Below are 26,012 nucleotides of genomic sequence, written 5' to 3'. Positions count from 1 at the left end.
AAAATTTTGTCTTGCTAATGAGAATTATCATTGACCATACTATCTTCTTTGATTCCAAATTATCATTTCTGCTAGAACTGAGTACTAAATGAAGCTTCACCATATGCTATATTTAAGATTTCATTTTGTCATACTTTGGAATACTGCAAAAGAGCGCTAATGAGTTCGTTAATCAAACTAATAAAAAACCAAGGTAGCGAGGATTAAATAGGTCAGTGAAAATTTTCTTAGCATTCAGAGAGATAAAAGTCTATGAATAAAAGGACTGTATGTAAAAGCAATTTAATATGAAATTAAACTAAAAAAAATTTCAAATTCTTTAGTTTTAAAAACGTTAGGTATTTGAAATATTAACTCACCATCACTTTAACAATTAAATTAAAATGGTTGATAATTCTGTTGGAAATAATTTTGCTATAAAAGAGTTTTATTTCCCTAAAATTTATTAAGAAAAACACACTATGCAATAATTTTTGTTCAGAATTTTATGCATCCAAACTTTAGAAATAAAATTGAAACAGAAAAATAAACAATGATGTCATAACCCATGATAACAAAATAATATAAATAAGAAATACAATTTTTCAAAGTTGAAAAAATATGAAAGATAATGAAATCTATTGCGAATCTAGAAAGCACTAAACTTCCAAGATCTTGAAAAACTGCAATAATTGAAAGTGTTCATAAAGAAAAGTGAAATTTTTTCTCTTCTTTTTTTTCCTGATATTGTTAAATTGAGATTACGAACTAAATTCACAAATGATCGACAAAATAGAAACTTTCGGAGAATTTCCTCCCTCAGCTCCAAAGATTTTTAAATAATATATTGTTTAAAGTAAAATCGATAAAATCAATTCTGACTCAACCCTTATAACCTCTTATGAGTAAAAAAAAAAGAACTATCAAATGAATTTCAAGGGAAAGAAAAAAAATCATGCAGGAAAAAATTTTTTTCTTGTTCATTTCAAACAAATATAGATCTTCACCGCTGATGGAATTTAGGTTTTCTGATTATTTCTTATCAAAATTAAATCAATTTTCAATTCTTGAGATTTTTTCTAAAGTTTCAAATATTTTAAGCATTAGCAGAAATTGACAGCAGAAGTGGTGACATCTTGTGAAGATGCTTTAGTGATATTCACTACTAATCGAAGTTATTAATTCGTGAATTTTCTTAAAATCTGTTTTGCTATGATATAAGGAAAAATAATGCATCAATTTTCCAAATTATTTCACTAAACATTAACTCAAATTATAATACACTGATATCAGTTTAATAAAAAATATTGCAGAAAAATGTAACAAACAGATTTGAAAGGACAACTGAAGGAAGAGATCTTGGAAGCTTAGCTTAAAGGTTGAGAGAAAGCGAAGAATTGCGCTCATTTTCCCTCCGAATATTTGATGCATTGAAGTGTTTGAGTTATGCTCAAGAAATGTGAAATTCTTCAATCTATGCATTTATCCTTGATGGTTCAATTTTGTTCGGTTTAAGTTTACTTTCGTGATACATATGCAACCATCGTTTTTGAGCGCTCAAGGCTTGATTGTGGGTCCTTTTGTTTGTTGCTGATAAGGCAATTGTCACCATTGGCAGAGAGGCTCTTTTTGCAGACTTTTTTATGTGAGTAAAGATGTGATGGTTGAATGCGGTCATAATAAATCTAAAAAGTGACAGAATCGAATCATAATATGTCATCAAAAGAGAAAATTAATTGAGCTAATTAAGAGTATTTCCATTTCTCATTGAATTCAGTATAAATGGCTGAATAGAAAAGAGTAGAATCATTTGATGATCAAATGAGCAAAAAAGATAACAAACCCATCAGCGGCGTGCATAGTTAACCAAGCACCAATATTTAGTAGAAACATGGAAAATGGCGTTGTGGCATGGATAGCAACGCTCCAAAAGCATAGGAATGTCAGTATGAGCGCTGTTTCCGAGCAAACAGACTGAAATGACGATGGCTTATCGGAAGAGAATTTGGTGGAATAAGAGATAAAAGAAAGAGCCGTCATCGTTCAGTTTCAGAAAATAGATTGGAATGAAAAGATGATGCTATAATATAGCAAAAGAGACTAGCAGTGGAAACGGTATTAGCACACCTCAAGGCCATTTGGACTATAACAAAATTTAAATCACCTGAATGAAGTATCGAATCTCTTGCGCTCTCCGTCTGCGAATTACTTGCTGAAAGCCGTGTATTGGCTGAAAAAAAGAGATGCAATAATTTCTATAAACATCAATTCTATTGATAAAAATTTATTTTTATCATTTGAAGTACGAAAGGAAACATCGATCACGTAATACTGATTAACTGACATTGCTTCGATTTAATCTGACCAACAAAAATCTCTATATCTGCGTGTTTTGTTTACTTCCAATACTGCTTTACCTGTTTTACGCATTTTTCATCTCTTTTATAGCATTGCAATATTTTCTAATTCTTAATGATCCTACAACCGTTTTAGTTTTTTTTTCTTTCTTTTCTAATATTGCTTGCAAAAGAAGCCTCAGAATATAAAACATGTCGAAATAAAAAGCTGTAATTAAGATACTGCGATAAAAGATAAGACGCCGTGCTTAAAGAACACCAATTAATTTTAAAGACAGTAAACAACAATAACTGTCTGAAAATAAATTTGTGTTAAATCCATAAGACTAAAGATTGTTTTGTTTGAATAAACCTTAAATAAGTGTTTGAATTAAGAAATTCTTATCCAACATTTATGTGCATTGTTTGTAACTTTACCGTCTGTCAACAAAAATATGTTTACTGTTAAGATTTTCCAGTCTAAAAGGCCAAACTCGCACTTGGCTATTAAGTAATTAGCATAACTTGTTTAACAGTTTCAACTCGCAATGTCTAAAAATTGTAGAGGCCTTCCAATCCGACATTTACTTTTATGAGTAACTGATATAATGTTAAAGTGAAACTCTTACTGATAAACAGTGCAGATCATTCGATTGAGACAGCTCTCTTTACTCACAGTAATGCTACCTTTGTTTACTCACAGTAATGATACCTTTGTTGTAAACCAGCCTACTCCATGACAGACGGTAGCTTTATTTTCGCGATCAATGTTCCGCGACATATGCGCTCTCTCTTTTCCACATTTACTTCCTCAATTCCTCTAATATTGTTTCATATAGATCAGTGGTATCTTTATCTCAGTAAAATTGGTCTCAAACATCGCCTTTTCTGCAAAGTACTACCTATTTGGCTCTAAAAAATGCGCTAATCAGGCGAATCGTAATGGTTACAATAAATTTCAAGTAAATCGTGTACTATGTTAAAAATAACCTTAGCCATTTTTTTCAGCTTGAAGAATGTAATTATGTCGAGTAATACGACAAATATCACAAATGCCAAATTGAAGTAAAATTCATAGTAAAGAGAAATGATTTGAGCGCACGGAGCATCGGAATAAAGAAATAACATCGCACTACGATCAAAATAATAATGACAGCCGTCTGAAATAATGCAAATGATTAAATTGAAGGAATTTCTAAGGATTTGTTAATATTTTCAAACGATATCAATTTGCAAGTTTTATAAATTTTTCTCAAGATAAAAAGTTTTCACTTTTTTTAAAAAGGCAAGACTTTTAATCTTAAGAGTTTTTTTTTTTGAGAAATGAAGAATTTACCAAATTGATAAATACAACTTTGTATAAAGGAAATAATCCATATTAGTGTAATCCACTTCATTGTTTTACGCTCATTAAAGTAAATTGCGTACGAGAATGGCTTTGCAATGGCCACATAACGATTTAGGCCAATCAATACATGTGTATAAATTGCACCATAATAAAATATAATCGTTGCTTGGCCAATCGTATATGCTAATCGTTTGTTTTGAAGAAACTGGGGGATAGTTTCAGGAGTTCTAAATTTTATTTCATTAGATGAGATTTGCTTGAATATCAGTATATGATAGCATTATCTCAGTGATATGCAATAAAATCGTTAAAAATTTTCAAAAAAAAAATCAAAAAAAATTTTTTATTCATAAGATTACCAAGAGGAAATGGCAAATTGTATAATTATTTTTCACAAATTACTGATATCACTTTATCTGAGACAATCAGTCAAAGCAAAATATGTCATTAAAAGCGTTTATTAACCTAAATAATTATGCTAGCATGTCACTAATGCATGAAAGCAAGTTAAGTTTGCTTTCTCTCATTCTGCATGTTAATAATTTTTTTTTTTTTTTTTAATTCTTCCAATTAATTGCAACTTTAATTTTAATCTACTTAATGATTATCTTTAATGAATGCACAGGAGTATTGAAATTAAAGTACAGAATTAAAATGCTGTTTTCATTAATTCCTGGAAACTTTCTGATAATTACTTTATTATATAATATTCTAGTGACTAAATGAGTGTTATCATCAGTCATTATTCACTTGATTTACATTTAAAACTTAATCTGATTCGTAAGACCCATAATCTAAGGATTAATTTGGTATAACTTTGTGTCTTACTTTTCCGATTCCTTTGAAGGTGCTATTTCCAATATAACTTCTATCTAAAATTCTATGTAAAAAAAACAATTCTAAATAATTCGATTTTTTGCATGCAATTTTGTCCAACTAAGGGATTGTAAGTGAATTATATTTTCGGTTAAAATTCATCAGTTCACTATAAATGAAATATAATTTAGCGGCAGGTAGTCACGTTGGTAGTCAATTCAGCAAAAAAAAAAATGAATGACAATGCAAGATTACTTCACAATAAATAGTTTTTCAAAGAGAAAAATTCCAAAAACAGTGAAACTGAATTTGCTCAAAACATAATTCACTAACATAATTTAGTGCAAGAATTTTATTAGCATATTTGAAAAAGTTTTCCAGAAGTATTTGTCATTCAAAAAATTTCGTTAAGTTTCAGAAATAACTCAAAGCTATTTAACAAGGAATTAATGTATTCTGATTAAGGATAAAAATATTTAGAAGCTGCCATTTGGGCCGACACCTAGAAATGCACTACTAAATTTACTGCAATTTTATTAAGGTCAAAACAGATCAGAAAGTTACTTAATCTATGCTGGTACTTCCTAAGTAATTTTTTTATGCTGGAAGCAATGTCAATCTACTTTGTATACACGTAATTTCAATACAATTAAAGACAGATAGAAGTTTTTGCAGAAATTTGAAGGATTAATTATATTAGAAAGCTATGTGAATCGAATGTACTGAATTAAATATGCTATTTTTTAATCTTTTTTGAAGATATTTAATCCTTTTTTTTTTGAAATACTTAGGGACTTAATTACTTAATTATTATTAAGAAAAATAACAAATTTATCAATAGAAATCTGGATGGTTTGTTAATATAAGTTGTTAATTCAGAGAAAGCTGTATTTCGAATTTGTTATTTGTCATTTCTGATCAAGGGTAATAGGACGAAAAGAAGATTTAACAAAAAAAAAAAATAATAATTCAAAACAAAGTGATCTACCGATTTGTTCTCGAACACTTTTGACAGTCCTAAATCATCCTTCTTTACTTCTTTTTAGATCATTCTATCCATCTATCTTTAAAAATCGAATTCAAATTATCCACTGCTTAGAACACATTAACTTTCGGTTTCACATTATCAAAGATTCAATTTAAAGAACCTATGATGTATAAATCATTTTTAATCTAAATTAATTATTGCCTAATCGTTATTCATTTTACTACTTAATTCGAAGACGCAAAGATTATGTTTAAGTTATAAAATATAATTTTACGCCGTTTATTTGGAATCGAAGAAGAGAAGTGAGAATCACTTGAAAGAAGAAATTATATGTCTATAATTTTCAATATATAAAAAACTAAATGGAAAAAATCTAACGCAATTGCAGGTACTGTAATTCTAATTATTTTGGATCAGAATAATTTAGCAGTGTTACTCATATCAAAAATTCTTGCCTTTATTCAGAAAATATAAGAAGTTACATCTTGCAACTAGCCAGTTCAGGCTTGTCAAGTAATTAGATAATTGCTGTTCACCTCAGTTTCTCAATTCCTTTGCATGCAAAAGCAACAACAATTTGTTTGGTATTAATTAACATTCAAATGGAAAAAAATTTGATGCATATCAAGAAAAGTAGATCGATGTAAGGAAATTGAGATTTAACGCAAGAAGAAAATAAGTCTTGGGTTAAATCTCTAAATTCAATAATAATTTGTCATTTGTTTCATTCTCAACTCTACGTCCCTTTCGCATTTTATCATTTTTTTATTTTGTTAACAATAAATGTCTTTTCTAAAAAGACTAGAAATCTTAAAATTTAAGAAAATTAAGCAGACTTGTCGAGAGACACTTAAATACAAAGCAGGTTCTCCATGCTTACAGCTTTCCTAAAAAATCTGTTTTTTCCGTTTTAGGATTTTTATGGGAAGATTTCATCAAATCCAAATTATAAACAGGGCATAAACATTCTATATATATATATTTTTTATTTCTCTTATTATACATACGATTCGACCTGCTATTCCTCGAATAAAGTGACATGTACAGGTGGTCTCTTATCGCATCCTTATCTGAAGGTTTTAATTAGCATTTGTTTTATCATTAAAAGATTTTAAAATGCTGGCAATTTTTGACACAGTTCTTTATGTTTACCTCTTCGTCTGTCTACTGAAATTGTACTTAGAATGTTAGTTTAGTCTCTTCTCTTATATTTTCCTTTCATCATAATAGATTGGTACATACCTAATAATAGCATTAGTAATTGTAAGAACGCTATAATCCATAAGAAAAGATTTTTCAATAATTTTTTAAGATGACAATAACATATTCACTGCATAAAAACATCCAAATTTGGTTTCTTGGTTTTATTAAATTGAAAGATAAAGTAAACAACGTAAAATGATGGAAAAAAATGTGCTGAAAAGGTAAGAAAGCAACCTATTGCTGCGTCATAACATAATTAATGAGAAAGCTTACAAAATAAGCTGAAGTGGTATCCATATGGCAAAGATGATCAGTACACCAAGGTCACCAACAGCATGAGACATGCAGGAATAGCCGAAAGCATTTTGCAAATTCTTCGCAGCTATGATGACCACAATTGCAGCACCGTTTGTTATGATACCGAACACTGATAACTGTAATGCAAAAGTTTGAACTGAATTAGCAGCAAAAAAGAAAAAGTGCTAAGGATAAAAACAAGGACACGTGAGTCCAATACACGTGATCCTTACTACGTCCTCATGAACACGTTAATGCACTGATGAGCAATTTTAGAATTTCATTATTATCTTGTTCATTTTCAATTAACAGCAATAGAAACCGTAAAGCAGATCACAGCAGCGTAAATTTCGTCCGCCCGGTTAGAGTGTATTATTTGTTCAGTGCTATTTAGCACCATTTGAATATCCTATGAATGATTCATTCCTGAAAAATATAATAATTTATAGATTGTGCATCTTTCTAGCCAAAAGCCGAGATGTATTTTCCGGCAAAAATCTATTGACAATCCGGCATTTTTCTTTAAAAGAAGAAAACAAGGATCATGAATAGAAGAAACTGGAAGTGTTATTCTTCATATTTCAAAAAATATTTTTGCCTCTTTATCTCATTAAAATAAAACAAAGCACATTGAGATTACAACGTTGACAATGCTAAAGTTATGAGTTAAAAATATGTTTCAGTAAGTATAATTCGTATTTTGTATTAAAGTTTGTACAATCATTATTTAAACACTTGAACATAAAACTTAATTGTTTATCATTTATGATGGATATTTAAAAGTCGATGCGTTTGCTGAAATTTGACGCTTGAGAAAGTCCGATTGGAAAACAAAAGTGCTTGATAGCTAAAGTTTGATGAACACCTGCTTATCGTGCTGCATAATTATAAAAAATTCATTATCTATAAAGCGAGAAAAAACAAACCTTGTACGGTACATTTCTCGTCGAAATTTTATGGTTTAAAAGACTAGTATTTCAGAAAGTTTTTTCTACAGTTTATTCTTATCTTTTGTGTTCTGCAAATTTATTTTCTAAAACCCATTGTGTAGAAGAATAAAATAATTTGCTAAAAATTATTGATAAATGAATTTTTATCAAATGTATTTGCTTGAAAGTATCAAGCACTTCTAAAACTAGCAAATTAAATGAACCTAGACATTTAAAAAAATGGAAGGGACCAACTAACAATGAGAAAACGAACCCGATAATTATTAGATTTAAGTTCATTTTTTTCTTGCATATGATTATTTTCAGGACAGCATAATACTGATTGCAAAAAGGCCTAACTCCTATTTTGCATATATGTTTTTAATTTTAGGTAACAAGTATGTATGCATATGTCACTTATCACTCAAATTATTCTTTAATTTAACAGCAAATCTAATTTCTCACTTTTCAACGAAATTTCTTTATTGCTAAACTTTCTATGAGAATTTATTTAAGTGATACCATTTTCATATCAAATCAAGCTTTTCTTCATTAATTTTATCAAAAATCAGTGTAGATGACATACTATGTCAAAAAAGAAAAATAAACTTGATGCATCAATCTTGTTGACTCCAAAAAGATTGTCGATTCAGTTGAATTGTCAATATATGATAAGCTCAAAAAATCAGTCATTCCTTAAATATTTGAAAAAAAAAGTACTCCGTGTTATTAGCAAAATATTTAAACCCAAAACTTTTCAAAAACAATTTTACTACCATATTATTTTGTCATTTGATTACCAAACCTAAAATATATCAACTCACGAAGAAAAATTAAACTTTGTAAAATTTTCAAACATATGAAAGTCAGCTTCGGATGGTGATTGCATTTGAATATTAGGAAGTAAATCATTACAAATAATCAATTGCTTGGATTGAACATTCTTTGCAAATACAGTTGGAATAAATAAAATTATATGCAAAAAAATTGAGTAAAATAAAAATAGCATAAAGTACTTGCTGTTGTAATAGTGATAGCAGATGAAAAATGATGAAACCTGCAAAGCGGTCGGAGAATAAGACGTAAGATTAGATTATATTATATTAGCCCTTAGATTGTAGATCTTACGGTGTCCAAATTGCGTCATTAAAGGCAAGTAATGTGAGTTGAATGGTGGCTGATGACAACACTCATTCGATCAGTGAAATATTAGTCAATAAGCTAATTATCAGGTGTGTTTCAAAGATATATGAAAACAGCATTTTGATTCTACCTCCCATACATTCATTAAAGCATGATAATTAGCTTATCAACTAATGCTTTGCGGGAGCTTATATGGATTGAAACTAAACTTCTATTTAATTAAAGGAATAAAAAAAAAGTTATTGAAATCAGAAAGTGAATTTTTAATCTAATTTATTATTAGTTTTCAACTATTTATTTGTTGAAAAAGTAATTAAAAATAAATTGTTTAACTTAAAATTAAGATTAAAAGTTAAATTTGGGAGACCTTTTTTGAGAATTAGCAATAAAAAAATAATTTAAGAAATTTTCAATTTAAGAGGGCAACTAAAATCAGCAACGGCGATATCCAAAAGCGATAGGTAAGTAAAAAACGAAAAGCTTCTACCATGCCACTTTTTAACACATTCATTAATTTATAAAATTAAAAATCCACTCGAAATTTAAATTAAGTTAAGAATTGAAAATTTTCTAGTCAGTTGAAAGTGGATAAAGAATTAAGAGTCCAACAAGAGACTAATGTAAAGGTGGAACAACAACGTGGTGGTTTTCGGAAATTACTGATGCGAATTAGTGAAAAAATTGGTACCACAGAAAAGACTGAGTACACCAAATGCTTCACTGATATGTGCAAGGAAGTGGACGAATACAGAGTAAACATAATAAATGATCAATATGATATTAATAGTTGGATTTTGCTTTAAAATCCATTCATTTTGAAAAAATTCATTCTGAAATTATCATTTTTTGGATAATGGAAAATGTCAGGTTATTTAGGTTATAATCGAGGATATAGCACAACAATTAATTTCTACTCTTCAACAAGATCCACGTTATGTGCCAAAACCACCCGGCAAGATGGAAGTTGAAGCTCCGCCGCAGGAAGATCCTTTTGAATTATTGGAATTGGCGCTTAAGATAACAAGCAATCAGATGGAGTCAAAAAAAGTCCTATTTTTCGTTAACTAGAATTTTATTATTTAAAAAAAAAAAAAAAGATCATGGATAACCATAAACAATATCCTATAGATTTTGTTTTATTTGAATCAATTAATTAAATTTCATTTTATTTTACTAAATAAATTTGAAATGGAAGATTATAAGAACCGCTTGGGCTATTTGCACATCTGATGATCCATGTTTTACTGAAACGCTATTTTACATTAATTGCAGGAAGTTGAACAAATCCAAATCTCAGCACTTAAACTTGCATCATTAAATCGCGAATATCATCGAAAAGGTCGCCGAGCCATACACAACATTCGGACGTTCATTAACGTCGATTACGAAAATATTCGAGACGCAAGGAACAGTATGCTGCGACATGTTTGAAAATGAATGATTCAAATTTAAAATTAAGCTAAACTGGATTTCACTTCAATTTTTTTCTTCAGTGTTGGAGAAATTTCGCCAAGAGCTTGATTTTGCGAAGTATGAACTGAGAGGTGCTAAGACTCCTGAAACAATTCAAGTGAACAACGCCCTTTATGCTGACGCACTCAAAAATTTCCAGAAACAGTTGTGTGATGTATGAAAATTTTTTATTGCTCGAAAAGTGTCGAATAATGTATTCCCTAATTAGGAAAAAAGTCAGATAATGATAATATTGGCAGCAATGAATGATAATAGTAGTAATTAAGTGATGATAAAATAGCTCAATAAACAAGGCAGTAATAGAATTACTTGATAAAAAGATAATTTAGCAAATTAAAGTAACTTATTGAACAAGCAAGTGCAGTTGCAGAGATACTTACTTATAGACTGAAAGTATGCTGAAAAAGTTACCTGAAACTCGAGAGAAACATCGCATAGAAATAGTGAAATTTTTTCAGGTATTTAAATATTTTGTATTTTTAATTTGCAAGTTGAAAGCTTTTTTTCGCCCTTCCCTCCACCATAACTTCCTTATCTCTTCATCTGATCAATTGTGATGAAAAAAAAAACTGCGTATTTTTTTCTTTTTCCCTTTTATCTAATTCCGTCTGAAAAGAAATAAGTAAATGGAAATAAAAAGTTCCGCTTTGATGGATACATTGGTTAGGTAATTAATTACATATGCAATAGAAATTCTTAAGCTTTTATGAATTTTGTTTTTCTATTTGATTTTATTCAGATATTTGAGATGAATAGAATGGATATTGTGGGAAATACTTCGTTCTTGTATTGCTGAACTAAAAGCTTTTATATTGGAGCAAAAAATTTTTATAATTTTGTAGTTGATGAGAAAATATCATCAGCACTGTGCCAATGCGACCATTTTGTCCACCTAAAGTTGATGAACCAACCAGTTCATTCATTTATAAAATGTTGACGAATGCAAAAGAATCTGCTCAACAATGATTTCCCTTTGTGCTAATGAAAAATTCTAATTTTTGTAATAAATTATTAGTTAACACTTTAAAAGTCCCATTTTTTGCTGAATTACTCAATAATGACCGCTTATAATAGCTACTATCTAATGAGTACTCACTCATTAGATGAATATGCATGTGCTGCCTGACAGATGGTCCCACGTGATTCACCTGCTTCGCAGTTATAATCTCTGATTTCTAAGAATTTATTTCCATCTGCAAATGGATCAGTAAAAAAATAGTGTTATGCCCAAACTTTATAGAATAATAAATATCATTACTCAAAATTATTAAATCCTTACAAATATTTGGTTCATTTTAAATTAATCTCAATCAGTTTAAATGTGTTTGTCTATTGCTTTCAGACTAATCGCAACAATTTTCATTATTATTCCCATGAGAATTTTTAATTTCTTTATTAGTTTCTTCAAAAGGAAAAAACTTTTCGAAAATATTTGAATTGTATCTTTCAAAAGTTCTCAGCTCTTAAAGCAAACACTTATTTTTGCAAAACTAATCTTATGAGATAGGATCATTGCTGAAAGTTACATTGACAAAACAGACATGGACCTCAACGAGGACAGGTATACTCCTCCATGAGAATATAAAATATGCAGCTAGTCACTTTGAAAACATCGCAAAGATAACAAAATTTTATTCAATAAAAGTTTCGAACAATGTAAAAAATGGAAACATACACGAAGGACAGACAATACAGAGCCATTTTTCATACAACTAACTACAATTTACTAATTAATTTAGCATAATTATTAGTGGGATATTTTTTTAAATGACTAAAAGATTGATATATAATTTTAATGTGTATTCATTTCAGTAGTTACAGTAATCATTTCGAGTTCCTCTGGTACAGTAATCCGTCGAAAAACATCTGGGTCAGCATTTGCAAAAATCTTTTAGATAGCTTTATTGGTTCCAAATAATATGAATTGCACAAAATTTCATTAATTAAAAAGAAGAAATAAATGAACTGTGGACAAAATTGGTAAACATGAAGAAGAAACGGAAAGAGATCAGCAAAAAGTGCATGATATAAAGGTTAAAGTAAGTTGGTGAGGAAATGAAGGAGCAATTTTAATTACATAATACTTTTAAATTCATTCCCATATACCTGAGATAGACAAAAATCTTTTGCTATTATTGTTTGCTAGAAACCTGAAAAAATGAATAATTTTGATGCTTATTTCAGATCGCAAAATCATTATTTCTTTTTTTGCATATTTAAAGATGAGACCCGATTCTTATATTTATTAGTAATGTTACTTAGAGTAATTGTAAGACATACGACTATCTAATAACATGACTTAGAGTAGTTAGACAAATTATTGACATAAAAATACTTAACAAAGTTGGCTAGTTGTAAAAGAAACGCTTAAACAAGATAACTAACCAGAATGTGTAAGACAACACCCTAAACGAATGTCAAATCGAATCATGAAATTCAGTGATATTGTCAATATCAGATCACCAAATGGAACACTTCTTTATTGGGTTCATCGGTGAACCTTTGGGACAATGGAATGCTTCGGAGAATTCAGGTCGATTTTGAAGTGGTATTATGGCACGATACTTGCTTGGTGCATGCACATCCGCCATTATAATTTGCAAGTAATGTTTCGGCCTTATCAAAGAGCACCAATTCTAAATGAATAAACTATAAGTAGTAAGATAAATAATGAAATATAAAATAGGATGGATTTAAAACTTTCTCTCTACTAATTCAGCAGGTAAACGAAACTTATTTAAAAAAAAATGTAAAAGGTAAATTCATTTAGAAATTCCTTATTATTTTAATCAAAATTAATGACAAAAATTTAATCTAAGCCAAAATATTTCATTATTTTCAGTCACTCATTAAATTAAGCATTGGAAAAGTGAAAGGAAAAAGTTTAACTAATGAAGTTACATTTGCATAAGCAAGGAAAAACATCTGTGTACTGGTCATATTTTGAAAGCCTGGCAGTGCTGCTTCTTGACGAGAATTTTCTTCAACCCATGATTTATAGGCCTAGAAGTGAAATCAAGTCACAGCATCACAACAATCAATAGTAAACAATGACTTGAACCCATCTGAAACTTCAAAATTTGTTGTAATCAAATAGTTGAAAAGATAACAAACTATAAATGCTGTCTTTACGCCAGCATTATCAGCAATATTTTCGCCAACAGATAGTTGACCATTTAAATGTACACCAACTTCTTCCACTTTTACCGCATTATATTGTTTTATAAAGCATTCCGTCTTCTCGTAAAATTTACGTGCTGTTTCTACATCCCACCAATTATGCAAATTACCGTATTCATCAAAACGACCACCTGAATAATTAATTAGCTGAATAATTGTGAAATTCATAAGAGACAAAATTGAAGCTGTGTGTAGATAAGTAAAGTAAATTATTAAACAAGCCTTGATCATCGAAGGCATGCGACACCTCGTGCCCGATAACAGCGCCAACCATCGCATAAGTAATATAACTTGGTACACCGGGTGACATAAATGGAAATTGCAATATACCAGCCGGAAATACTGAAAATTGTAAAAATTTATAAAATTTGCGACAAGAAATTGCCTATTTATATCAACATTCGTTACCTTACAGTAATTTGAACTGATGAAACTGACTCATTTCATTCAAGTTGGGCGCATAATAAGCGTCAACCTGAGCTGGACCTTGGAACCAAATCGATGTATCCACAAATTTCTTCAACCGCATTAGCTCATCGGTAATGCGCACACATTTAATCCGTATTGTAAATTCAAGCAGTGATTCATTAGCTGTGGTTTCAGGCTGAAAAAATTTTTGATGACACCAATAACTCGAAATTCAGCACTGTCCAAAATTATTTTTCGCTATAAGAGTTATGATACTTTAATTACCAGCGAGTTTCTTGAAAATTTTTAAGATACAAAGGCATACTTAAAAATAATTAAGACAATTCTTTAAACTTGCCAAGGCCCAGTTTTTCTCCATATAACTTTCGTTGAATATGTAAGGAGGGAATCCACTCTTGTAATTTATATGTTGTGCTTTAATGACAGCTCGTCTTCGTGTCTCTTCATCCATCCAGTCGACATTTTGCAATTGCTTGATTAATTCATTTTTGAAATGTTTAGTCAGATCGTTCATCTAAATTGAAACTTAATGATTGTTTTTGCTATTATTCGAGTACATATTGCAATGCATTCAATTAAAAATCAAAATATTTTCATTCTTTATTTGAATTTAAGAAAAATTTGTTAAATTTCAGTGTTATAAATTTAATTTGAAGATAAAAGGTAAATGTTTGATGTAGTAGAATTTAAATTCAAAGATTTACTTTCTTCATGGATCTCAGCTGATCAAAATGATTAGCTACATAAAGTCTTCCAACCGGCATATCAATCATTACTGTTGCAAGAAAAACGCAGTCTTCCCATCTGGAAAGATTAGCAAATCTATTGGGATAATAAGCTAAATTTTCCTATCTCTAAACAATTCAGTGATAAAATAATTATTGCACCACGACGTGGTGTTACTTGATAGGGCTAAAACGGATGTTTATGAGGTGATGTTTGCTGTGTCGTTTTTTTGTGGATTGGACGCATGATGATCCGGATTTTGCCATAGTGGCATAACGTACGACGGAATGTTTCATACAAATATATTAGGTTTTAAGTTCAATTTGTGGAAATTAGAAGACGAACATTTTTTGAAATGATTGATGTGATCATAAAGTGGTTTTCCAACCTTTACTACTCCCTTTTCTACTAAAAAAACAAATCAAACCTATCCGGAATTGGAATGCTGGGTAAGCCAGTTTGATTAGCTTTGAATGCATAGAAAGGTTCTCGCATTACAGGTGATAAAAATGGTGAATAGCCCTGAATTACTCGCCATAACACATAATTAGCAATGGTTTGTTTACTAGACCGTCGCATCACTTCCTGTAATGATTTAATTTTTGTAGTCACGAGCCCGTTTTGAGTCTTTTCCTTTCGATGCCACACAATCTTCAAGAATAATTCGCACTGGAAAACTTATGTCATAGGTGACGGAAAGCTTTTTGTAGTAAAGATGATATTAGTTATACCTGAATTCGATGAAAATATTCCGGTTCTCGTATGATTACTGTGTCATTTGGACTGAGTTTCTCTAAACCACCAAACATTGTATGGATATATGTGATCAGATCTATCTGAAAATTTTCATTTCCTACTTCACTTCACTTAACTCTATTATATGACACTGTCCCCAGCAGTATGTAAGGTTTAATTTGAAAATTTTGTGACTTGCTTAGAAATATTCATTAGTTAATATTCAGTTTATACTATATAAAAGAATATTAGTAAAATTCACGTGTGGAAAGATACTGCCTAATTGCCAGAGCTGAAATCGATTATTACCACGTTCCGGATTACGTCGAGTCATTTCATCAGCCGAGAAATTCACCAATCGTAACTCAAACTCAATTGCTTTTTTCATGTCATGTTTGGCTTGCGTTGGATCAGCTCCTGAAAATTAGAATTTAATTTATTCTCATTTAGCATCGCTTTTTTTTTTTTTTTTTTAAAAAAATTCGCTTTTTTAAAATTTTTTTTTTTTTTTTTTTTTAATTTTACTTTTTTTTATTTTTTTTAAAAAATTTTAAATTTTATTTATTTTTTTTTTTTAAAATTTTAATTTTATTATTTTTTTTTTTTTCAAAATCCAATACCTATATTAATAGCCGTCTGTACCATTAGTGATGTATAATTCTGGATAACTAGATCGTCTATTCCTCCTAAATATGGCCATCTTGAGCCTACTCCCCACTTTGGCTGATCAACCTGCAAAAGAATCTTGTTTGTGTTGCAATTTGGGAACAATGGAACTATTCGCATTGTTGAAATTAGAACGATAAAATTGATTGACCCATATAAATCAACCCAAAATTCATTGATCTACATGATTACACTAGAAATTCCAAAAATAGTCTGATATATTAAGGAAGATATAACTGACTCATACGAGCGCATTTGAGTTGTCGCAATTGTCTAAGGACATGAAATGTTGACAGCAAAATAACAGAATTATTCTTCGTATTTGCATACGAATGAGTTGCTAATATTTGAACTATTCAAATAAACACAACTCTGTTAGAGTGCATAACAAGTTTACCTCAATAATAAACCTGGAACTGTTTAATGGATCATGTGACACGGCCAGTTCTAGAATAATTGCATTAACACCTGTTCTATTCATAATATGTGCTAACTGCTTTTCCCAACTGTTATCCCAAGGTTTCCAGTTGTGTCCTTCCAAAACTGGCCATCCACCTAAATCGCGAAGCAGCTTTCGCATCGATGAAGCTCCTGTAGCTTCTAACTCTTCTGAAAATAAGTAAAATTTCTTCTCAGATTAAATTTTAAAGGCAAACTCGGTTTATATAATAATTTTTACTTCCAAAGGTATTTCATCAATTGCGGTCTTTCACACACACAACAAAAGAATCTTTAATATGTTACGTGAAGATTTTTTCTCTAAGAAATTTTGAATTTCCATTTGAAAAATTTGACTTCACAGTATCCATTTCAAAATATGTTTGAAATTTGACGTTTTAACTACTTTGTTTATGGTAGATAATAATTCTAAAATTTCACATAACCAAACCTTCATTAAGACATTTCTGATAATATTGCTTTGCGAGACGATTCCATGGTTTGTCAGTATCAGTTACTGGAGCCTTAAAAGCACTTATTACAAAATAATCGTTCATAAAAAAAATTCAATTACGGATAACAAGATGTGACTAAATTAAAAATGAAATTAAATTTCTAAAACCTGCAATAATTTTCTGATTTGTTTATTGAGACGATTTTGCATATCGCTTAAGGTATGCCTAATCGCCTTATTAGATGGTAAGTGTCTGTTGATCGGGTAATTACCACAGGCGTATTCATAGAAGTCATCACAAGGGTTAACCTGAAAAAGAGACAAACAGACAATCTACTTCTGTTTATGCTTATATAAGAGAAATACAAAAAAGTAATAGGATGCATGTGATGAATAATAAATGGATTTCATAAATTCAGATGTTTTTTCCTAATAATAAAGTATTATCGCCATTTTAGCCAAATAATTCTAATTTCAACCACTTGCTAGTTAAGATTTCAAATAAATTGAATTTTCATTCAATTTGTTATATTTTTTGGAAATCAAAAATCTCTCCAAGTCATATTTAAGTTTCAATTGATGATCATTGGACAATGAATAATGCACTGCAATGTTTACTCAAATATAATGATTGTTTGTTTCTGATTCATTATATTAGATAAGGTGATGCTGAACTTAAAATATAAAAATCACAAATCTTTTTTCACAACCAACAAAAAAGAAAAGAATTCAACCCAAATTTTCTGAAAAAATTTCTCCGATTTTTAAAAAGTGCTTGACACTTTAAGCTTAAATGCATCATAGTTCCAAAGGTGGAGATTTTTCTCATCTCAACAATCCCACATCAAATCCCGTACCTTTATCTTTTCTTTTCTCAACAAATATTCATTGATTCCGAATAAAATTGGAGTTTTTCAAAACGTGAAATATTGATGAAAACAGTGATACATTGTTCAGATTTAAAATTTATGGAAGTGATAAATTTTAATAAATTTGATATTACCTAAACTTCCAATTTTTCCTACTGATATTTTGAATACATATTTATGATCAATTCAATTTGATACTATCAGCAAGGAATGAAACTTCAAGAAAATAAAAAAGCTTACCTTTTCGTTAAGATTGCTGGCAAAGAAGCCCGAAATTTGAGCGCATTCCCTAGAAGTGCATACATAGCCATTGTGATATAATGCACTCTCGTCAATACCCACTGATAACAGATTGGCATCCTCGAATAGATCTCTTTTTACACTACTTGGAAATGAAGAACCTGGAAGATTCCTCAAATGCTTATCAGTTTGTGAAAGATTCATCATTACTACTGAATTCTTATTTTTGATAGAACTGATTCTTGCATGAAGTACTCATCCTAATACATTACAGATTAATTTGAGATTGGTAAATATCATAAGTTATATCTTCAACTTTCAATAAAAATTTTATTTGTTATTCAAACTTTGATATGCGAAAAGCCATAGCGATGAGACACCAATTAATAATGACACTAAAATAGAGGAAAACACAAGAAGTCCGATTTCCAGGTATGTAAAGCGAAATATACGTCGCCTGAAATTGAACCATTTGAAGTAAATATGAAGATTTGAGAAATTCTATAACTTTAGAAAATTATTGAAGTCAATAAAAATTTTTTAAAATCTTTAAAGTTTTTCTGACCGGAATTTCAAACATTAGAATTTTTGCGATTTATAGTATTATTTTCTTCATACCGAAAAAAATTAAACATTCAGGTAGTATAGATGACATTTTTGGATAAAAGGTATTCTGCCTGCAAAGCTGCAATTCTATCGTTTTGAGACTTCATAGAAAAATTTTCGATTTATTTTACAAAAGTTAAAATATAAATACCTTGATGAAATGCGATTATTCCATATGCTTCCATTTTGATCGCAATTTTTCATCACGACACACAAAGCGACAATTTATACAATTCAGTAATAAATTTAATGATATACAAATATTTGCTTGTCATACTGATCTTTCCATTTTATTGGTATCATTGCGTGCTAATATTAACAATATCAGCTTTATAGAGTGCTGAACTCAGAAATCTCTTCAATATTCGCCTTGTCATGCAATTATTGATGAAGTATAAACGTTGCAAGTAGCATGCAAACCTGACTTGTATTCCATCGACTTATCAAAAGATGAGTGTAGATTTTAAGGATAAAGCTCAAAGTATATGAAATGTGTAAGAAAAATACAACCAAAAATCAAGGAAAAGATGAATCGAATAGAAATATAAAACTATAATGGTAAGTTGAATTTTCAAATTGAAATAATTATCAGATTTAATAATTAGGCAAAAATGCAATCAAATGCGAAAAATAATTTTGTGAGCTTCTTTGATAGTTAGCAGTTAGTTTTGATTTACTATACATCTCTTTCAGGATAAATTATAATTTTCTCGAATGAATTCTTTAACCATCTGGAAGATTCTTAAAAAAAAATTCTGTTGAATGCTTACGAGTCAGTTAAAATTCAAACTCTCACAGATTCTGATAAATGCATCAAAATTTCCTATTGAAATTATAGACATTTTTCAAAGTGACAAAAGACTTTGTTCAATGACAAAATAAAATTTAATTTTGAAAATCATGGAATATGAAGAAAAAGAATGGTTATATACTGGTTCTATGTGCTACATAAACAAATTTCTATGTGCTCGTTCATTAAAACGATCTTAAATTTTAATTGACTTCTAAAGTTTACAATCTTTTAAGACTTCTAAATTTCAAATTTAATAATTTTTAGACATGTAGAAAAATAAATTACAATCAATTATAGAGCATCTAGAAAATCAGCGGATTCTCCACATAATTAAAATTTTTTTAGATAGAGTGTCCTTCATAAGTATAAAGGAGACTTAATTACTTTTTGTGTTTTAATCATTTAATTAGAAATATTGCAGTACCTTCAGATAATGTAACTGTGAGAAAGTTGAGGGGATGAATAGTATTAGAGATTAGTATCGAATTTCTCAAATATTTAAAATAAATCAAATGTCACTTGCTTGACTATACTAAGTGTAAATAAGGTGATGATTGTTAACTCTGATGTAAAATTTTCTATTCAATTCCGATGAAAAAAATTTACCTGAATACATACCCACTTAAAGAAATTCATCTTTAACTGGCTAGTATTTAACTTATGGATACTAAAATTACTCTTTATCAAGCTGAGGAAAAGTGACAAAATGATGAGATCCAGAAATAAGTAGTAGAGAACGAAGATTTTTAATCTGAATAAAGCGGATACAATTCGAAAAAAACGATGCTGCTTTTATTATGCTTACAGGAAAGCGGTACCTAACATTCATCAATTGAAAAAGTTGAAAAAACGCACAACTGACAAATTGAACTAACTTTTCTCGCTAATAGCGCAGCAGCTGTGCTCGGTAAATGTGTAAAATTTAAGGATTTTCTTTCAAGATTAAAAAACGGTGTACTTGCAAAAGTTGGCTAATTGATGCAAAATTTAAAACAGAGTCTCAGAACAGAATGTTGTAAACAAGTAACGAAATGTTTTTAGAGGTACTGAAAAATAGCGATTTAGGACATCGCACTTTTGCGAAGCCGTACGTTTCACATTTCTTTTTCATCTTTTTAAGTTTTTAAGTAAAATCTTTTTTAAGTAGAAGCTTGCATGATGAATCGAAAAATACCGCAAACGACGAATCCAGAAATTACTAACTTTGTGAGAATATGCGACAAATGATTTAATAAGATTTCTAAAAAAGCTTAAAGATGAGATTAGCTACTCTTTCTGTCTAATACACTTTAAAGATATAAATCTGACTTTAAGTGTCTTAAAAATCTTTTTCAAGAATCATTTACCTTGCAAGGGTAAGTTTTGATTTGACATTTGGTTTGGCCTATGTTTACAACAATTTTTGCCATTTGCAAAATATGATGTTCTAATTTATAAAAGTAGTAATCACACTGAATTATATTTTCACTAAAATTCCACATATTTATTAAAAAGAACGATAGTTTGATAATAAAAGAAGAAACAATGAAAAGTAAAGTTAATTCAAAATGATTGTAAATATCTTAAATAACTGAGCCAAGATTTAATCAGTATTCTAACTTTTAATCGAAATACTAGAATAAACCAGGCTTCCTTAGATTTTGATTCTTTTGATGACTCCTAGAAACTCTCGACTGTTATTTGATTGTTTAAATGATAATTTTATGGTAGGATCAAGAAGCATAAGCATCCGACAGTAATTTACGAGTTGGTCGATCAAAGAAGCCAATAAATGAGAACGCTTTAATCACTCCCTTGAGAAATAATTCAAATGTTGATTTATGACAGCATAGATGAAATTCCACCTTCTAAGCTAGCTTAAAGCAAACAATAAAGAAATAGTTTAGCTAAATGTTGGCTAATAGAGAGTGTGAAAATTCCGTCCATCTTTGGTTTGAAAGCCTGCCAAGACTTTGAGATTGCACATAGAATCCGTCATCACACTCTCAGCTTCAACTAATGAATGGATTTAGATTGTAGGAAGAGTAGAGTAAGTGCACATGAGAAGAAGTTACTATTTGATTTTTCATAAAAAAGAACAGTTAAAGTCTTTCGAAACGATATTCGCTTCTCAAATTCAACTTTGTCAATTATACGAAGGCTGAAAATAGAGCGCACAGAAAACTTTTGGCTCATTTTTGAAGCAAAATAATTTTAAAAAAAAAGGAAAAAAACTTCTTACACTTTAGTCTCTACAAATACTTCGATAATTGGAATATTTTCAAGAATCAAAATAGATTTTGAGATACACACTGTGTTAGATCAAATTGACCGATTTATTAAAAAACTGAAATATGCGAAAGAAATTCCGGATATCCTTCAAAATACTGTGGCATTCCGAAATCTTGAAAATAATTGTTGCTGTATTCATATAGAGCAAACTACTGATTCACAAGTTTTTTAAAAAAAAAGTATCGGCAACTCAAAAAGTGCTGTCCGAATGGGACAATATCAAAATATTTGCTCCTATTTCTTTCATTCAAAAATTTATATACTTTCTACGATTCAAAGATTAAGTCGAAATTGGGTCCAAAAAGTAACGAGAGATATGATAGTAATGATATTTGATATTAGTGGATCTTATTTCATCGTTCATTTTAGTTCAAAGATATTCACGGTAACACATATTTCTCATTTTTCTTCAGTGATGGCCTACTTGTTTATTAAATTCTCTAGAGACCCTAGAGAAATAGCTTGAAAATGAAGGCCAAAAAGAAAACAAAAATGGAATGTTTTGAAATTATATCTCTAGAAAATGCACCAAAATTGAGACCTTAAAAAAAAAAGGAGTGAAAAGACATTACATTAAGTAAAATCAATAATAAAAATTTTTATTTTTAGATAAGCCGAAATTTATGCGAAAATTTATTATGCGTAAATAATTTATTTAAAAACATAGAAAGAATTTTCAGGAACATATCTACATCTGTAGTGAGGCTAAGTTAGCACACCAAGACACTTTTAACGATCAGTTATCATTAAATGTATTCTTTAGAACGTTAACTTACCTAAACGTATAGCTTTTACCATTCATTTGCATATTTTTGATTTATTTCCAGCATTTTTCAGTATTAATAATTTGGAGTAAGCTTCAAAAGATTATGAAAATAAATTGTGAATGAAGGAAATATTGTAGTACTCAATGGGGAAATGATGATAGCATTGAATGTTGCAGATAAACAATTAATTTATGAGGGAAGCTATTAGTCTTCTTCCAGTAAGGAATAAGAATGCTAAGGACAAACAAATAAATATTTTGACAAAACATTTTAAAGCTTTGCCATACTTTAGTTTAGTTCCTATTCCTGAAATTAATTCTTATTCATGGAATGGAAAAGAAATTAATTTGCATAATTGTCTCTGGTCAGTAATAATTTATGAAGATGAGGATTAACAAACTTCTTAATAAGTAAACAGATGAACAAAGAAGAAGAAATAGTTTTCGAGACAAATGAAAGAGTTTTCAAGTCAAAATGAATGCAAAAAGGAAAAAAAAGACTCACCCATATAAATTACAGTTTTGTTTTATTTCATTTTTATGTTTAAGTTATCCTAATAACATCATTAGGAAATGGAATTTAAAATTTTAATTTTTCGGCTGACTTTCAGAAATTGTGAAATTTCTGAGCAGATATAAATGCTGATTGAAGTTCTCTGAAAAGTAGTCATTCTTTTTTCCAAAAGAATTATCCAATAAACACCAAATGATGTGTGACAAGTAGTAAAATGTTATTTGGTGGGAAATACTTCATTTTCTTACCCATTGTCACCGAGAACATTTTTTGAAATTTCAGGTTAAAATTTCTTTTGCCGAGAGTTAGTTATTTTGTTTGTTTTTTTTTTTTTTTCGATTTGTTTTGCCTCTTGCTGAATATACTTTACGGAGTTTTTCCTTGCACTCAAATAATGAGAAGCTTCTACAACTACTTTTTACTTCAACAGTAGCATTCTAGCCTAATGGCTTCTTTCTATTTATCTTGTAATAGTGATTTACTTGATAGTTTGATAATGCAATTTTAAATTACTGTTATAAATTGAAATCAAAACATTTTAGAAATTAACAAACAATTAGTTCCTCTCTTCCAATCGATTTGAAAAACTGACAAAATTTTTGTACTGCATTAATATGTATCTTATAATAGATACATTTAATTGTAACATACAATACTAGTGGCATGAAAATAAAATTAATTAGTGGCATCAGAAAAATAACAATTAGATTTGAATAAGATGAAGTAATTTTAAGCTCAGTAAAAGGATAAATAAATTGCAAAAAATTTCAAAAATTATTAATTGTTCCCTATTATATTCCATGCAAGGTACTGTGGACTTGTCAGTCCTACTAAAGCGCAAAGATGGAGAGCTAAAATGAACAGCGCCATCCATCTCTCTGTCAAAACACAATGAGACACAGTTAGCGCCAAAAGTCATGCAGCGCAGCCATAATGTCCCGAATAGCTTCAGAGACAAAAGGCTTGAGCTAGGCATGAAGCAATCATTAAAGTTCGTTGCAGGTTAGCTGCTAATTACACTTTTAGTAACTTGGCGAATCGATAAATTAATAATAACTTATTTCATCATCGAACCTTGGACCAATTCAACAGTTACGCAATATAGTTAAATTGGGAACTGAAATCAAAATTTATCTCTTTTATAAATTCTTAAATCGTCAAAGTGAAAGTTTTGAACAGAGATGGGACAATACAAAAGGACAGAGTCTGTTGTCGGAGATGATGAATTGCGCTTGAATCAGCATCAGTGTAACAAAAATGTGGCGAATAGAAGAGAGATTAATTCTGGTGATGAAAATTTCTCTCCTAATTTATATTATTAATAAAATTAATTAGGAGATAGCAAGCATACAACAATATTTATTTAATGACAAACATTATCAGTAGGGAATGAGTTTTGTCCAACTTCCTCTTACATTACTTCTTCACCTGATTGAGTTTTCTTTCTCTTCAAGGCTATCATTCCTCAGAGGTATACTTCAGAAAACTCTTGGTCTTCATTCAAGTCATACAATATATTTCAAATTAAAATTGAAAAGTGCTACGAATATTAAGCTATAGTTATTATGGATGTAACGGTTGTGAAAGTAATATTACATTCTCTGAGACAATGAATTTAAATCAGTTAAGGTCAAAATGGATATGTATATAAGAGATAGAAGGACACTAGAGTCAAAATGCAGGTCAATGATGATCAGATGACCGTTCTTATCGTTGTTCAACAGGCAGATGACCGTTACACACAAGTCGGAAATGTAAATAAATGGGGAAAATGGAATATTGTTGGAATGTAAACATAAGAAATTGATGTAAATAAGTGCGAAATCGTTCTCTTTCTGTTTCATTTCTTCAGGACGAGTGAACGAGTTTCTGCAACTAAATATTTTACATTTTCGAGATTTGTAGTATCTTTCACTGCAACCGAAGCTGGTAGGATTTCTTAGTCATTGATTTTTATCAGCATTTTCTAATTTTCTGACTAGTGATATCTTTGGCTTAACAAGGGTCATTTTGTTCCAGAAGTTTTACAAATAAATTACTTTTACGATATTTCCCACTTAGTTTCAAAATATGTTTATGTCCGATTGAGGAGATTACTTTTTTTATATTCAGATTATTATCCATAGAAGGGAGAAGATTTAGCCTTATGAATTAATATTAGATTTAAAGAGCGAAAATTTTGCTGGAAAAGGACAATATTGATAATTGATAATAATAGCATTTTAAACAGCTTAGTCATTATTACATTTGGCGTGTGGCCAAATGTCATCCAAATTGTTAGCTGTCAATAGATGAAATTAGATTAACAACAAAGAAGATTATGTATTTATGTTTGTGATGGACACGTAAACATAAGTCTTTAAGTCATTTATGGTTGAATTAGAATTAAGTGCATGGCTTTCGACTCTCGAAATATTTAATGCACATTGCTTGGTCTATCACTTTGTCAACGTTTATAAAGCAATCTTTTACCGATGCAAAAAAGATTTTTTACTTCTGATCGTTTTTAAAATGTTAGTGATTTACCATCACAATTTTGTTTGTTTTCGGTTAATTTCATCCAGAATTATGAAAAAGTTAAAAAGTGACTAAAAATGAAGTCATCAGTAATCTGCTTATCAAACATGAAATTCACGACTTTGCTTACAATATATATTTCTAGGACGGACTGAATTACATAATTTCGTATCCAAGAGAAATCATTCACGGAAATCGAAACCGATAAAGGAATTTAGTAGCAATTCTTCTGTCTTCTTTTTTCAACGTGAAGTAAAGTTAATGTCTTTTGTTGTGGAATTAATACAGTTCCACGA

The 26,012-nt window shown here is 29.7% G+C and overlaps 3 protein-coding genes across 3 annotated transcripts; 1 reads left to right on the top strand and 2 right to left on the bottom strand.

The window, feature by feature from the left end:
- Positions 1 to 1,453: 1,453 nt before the first annotated feature.
- Positions 1,454 to 7,367, bottom strand: Bm2750 (Uncharacterized protein; the record flags this gene model as incomplete). The annotated part of the gene is made up of 7 exons (XM_043082081.1): positions 1,454 to 1,664; positions 1,823 to 1,953; positions 2,144 to 2,209; positions 3,306 to 3,475; positions 3,652 to 3,890; positions 6,944 to 7,104; positions 7,290 to 7,367. 7 exons carry the CDS (start codon positions 7,365 to 7,367, stop codon positions 1,454 to 1,456), a joined length of 1,056 nt encoding a protein of 351 aa, XP_042938015.1.
- A 1,576-nt stretch (positions 7,368 to 8,943) lies between these two features.
- Positions 8,944 to 11,408, top strand: Bm10550 (Uncharacterized protein; the record flags this gene model as incomplete). The annotated part of the gene is made up of 8 exons (XM_043082080.1): positions 8,944 to 8,978; positions 9,459 to 9,500; positions 9,614 to 9,791; positions 9,916 to 10,086; positions 10,312 to 10,450; positions 10,533 to 10,666; positions 10,899 to 10,970; positions 11,355 to 11,408. 8 exons carry the CDS (start codon positions 8,944 to 8,946, stop codon positions 11,406 to 11,408), a joined length of 825 nt encoding a protein of 274 aa, XP_042938014.1.
- A 1,563-nt stretch (positions 11,409 to 12,971) lies between these two features.
- Positions 12,972 to 19,059, bottom strand: Bma-nep-21 (Uncharacterized protein; the record flags this gene model as incomplete). The annotated part of the gene is made up of 17 exons (XM_043082079.1): positions 12,972 to 13,148; positions 13,414 to 13,515; positions 13,627 to 13,823; positions 13,915 to 14,034; positions 14,131 to 14,296; positions 14,459 to 14,635; positions 14,826 to 14,925; positions 15,275 to 15,432; positions 15,579 to 15,683; positions 15,845 to 15,999; positions 16,203 to 16,314; positions 16,646 to 16,857; positions 17,138 to 17,210; positions 17,309 to 17,449; positions 18,250 to 18,410; positions 18,597 to 18,706; positions 19,007 to 19,059. 17 exons carry the CDS (start codon positions 19,057 to 19,059, stop codon positions 12,972 to 12,974), a joined length of 2,319 nt encoding a protein of 772 aa, XP_042938013.1.
- Positions 19,060 to 26,012: the final 6,953 nt, after the last annotated feature.

Source organism: Brugia malayi, assembly GCF_000002995.4.
Source record: "Brugia malayi strain FR3 genome assembly, contig: Bm_v4_Chr4_scaffold_001, whole genome shotgun sequence".
Taxonomy (NCBI): Eukaryota; Metazoa; Nematoda; class Chromadorea; order Rhabditida; family Onchocercidae; genus Brugia; species Brugia malayi.
Note: the sequence above shows the minus strand (reverse complement) of the source record. Positions and strands in the feature narration are given on the sequence as shown.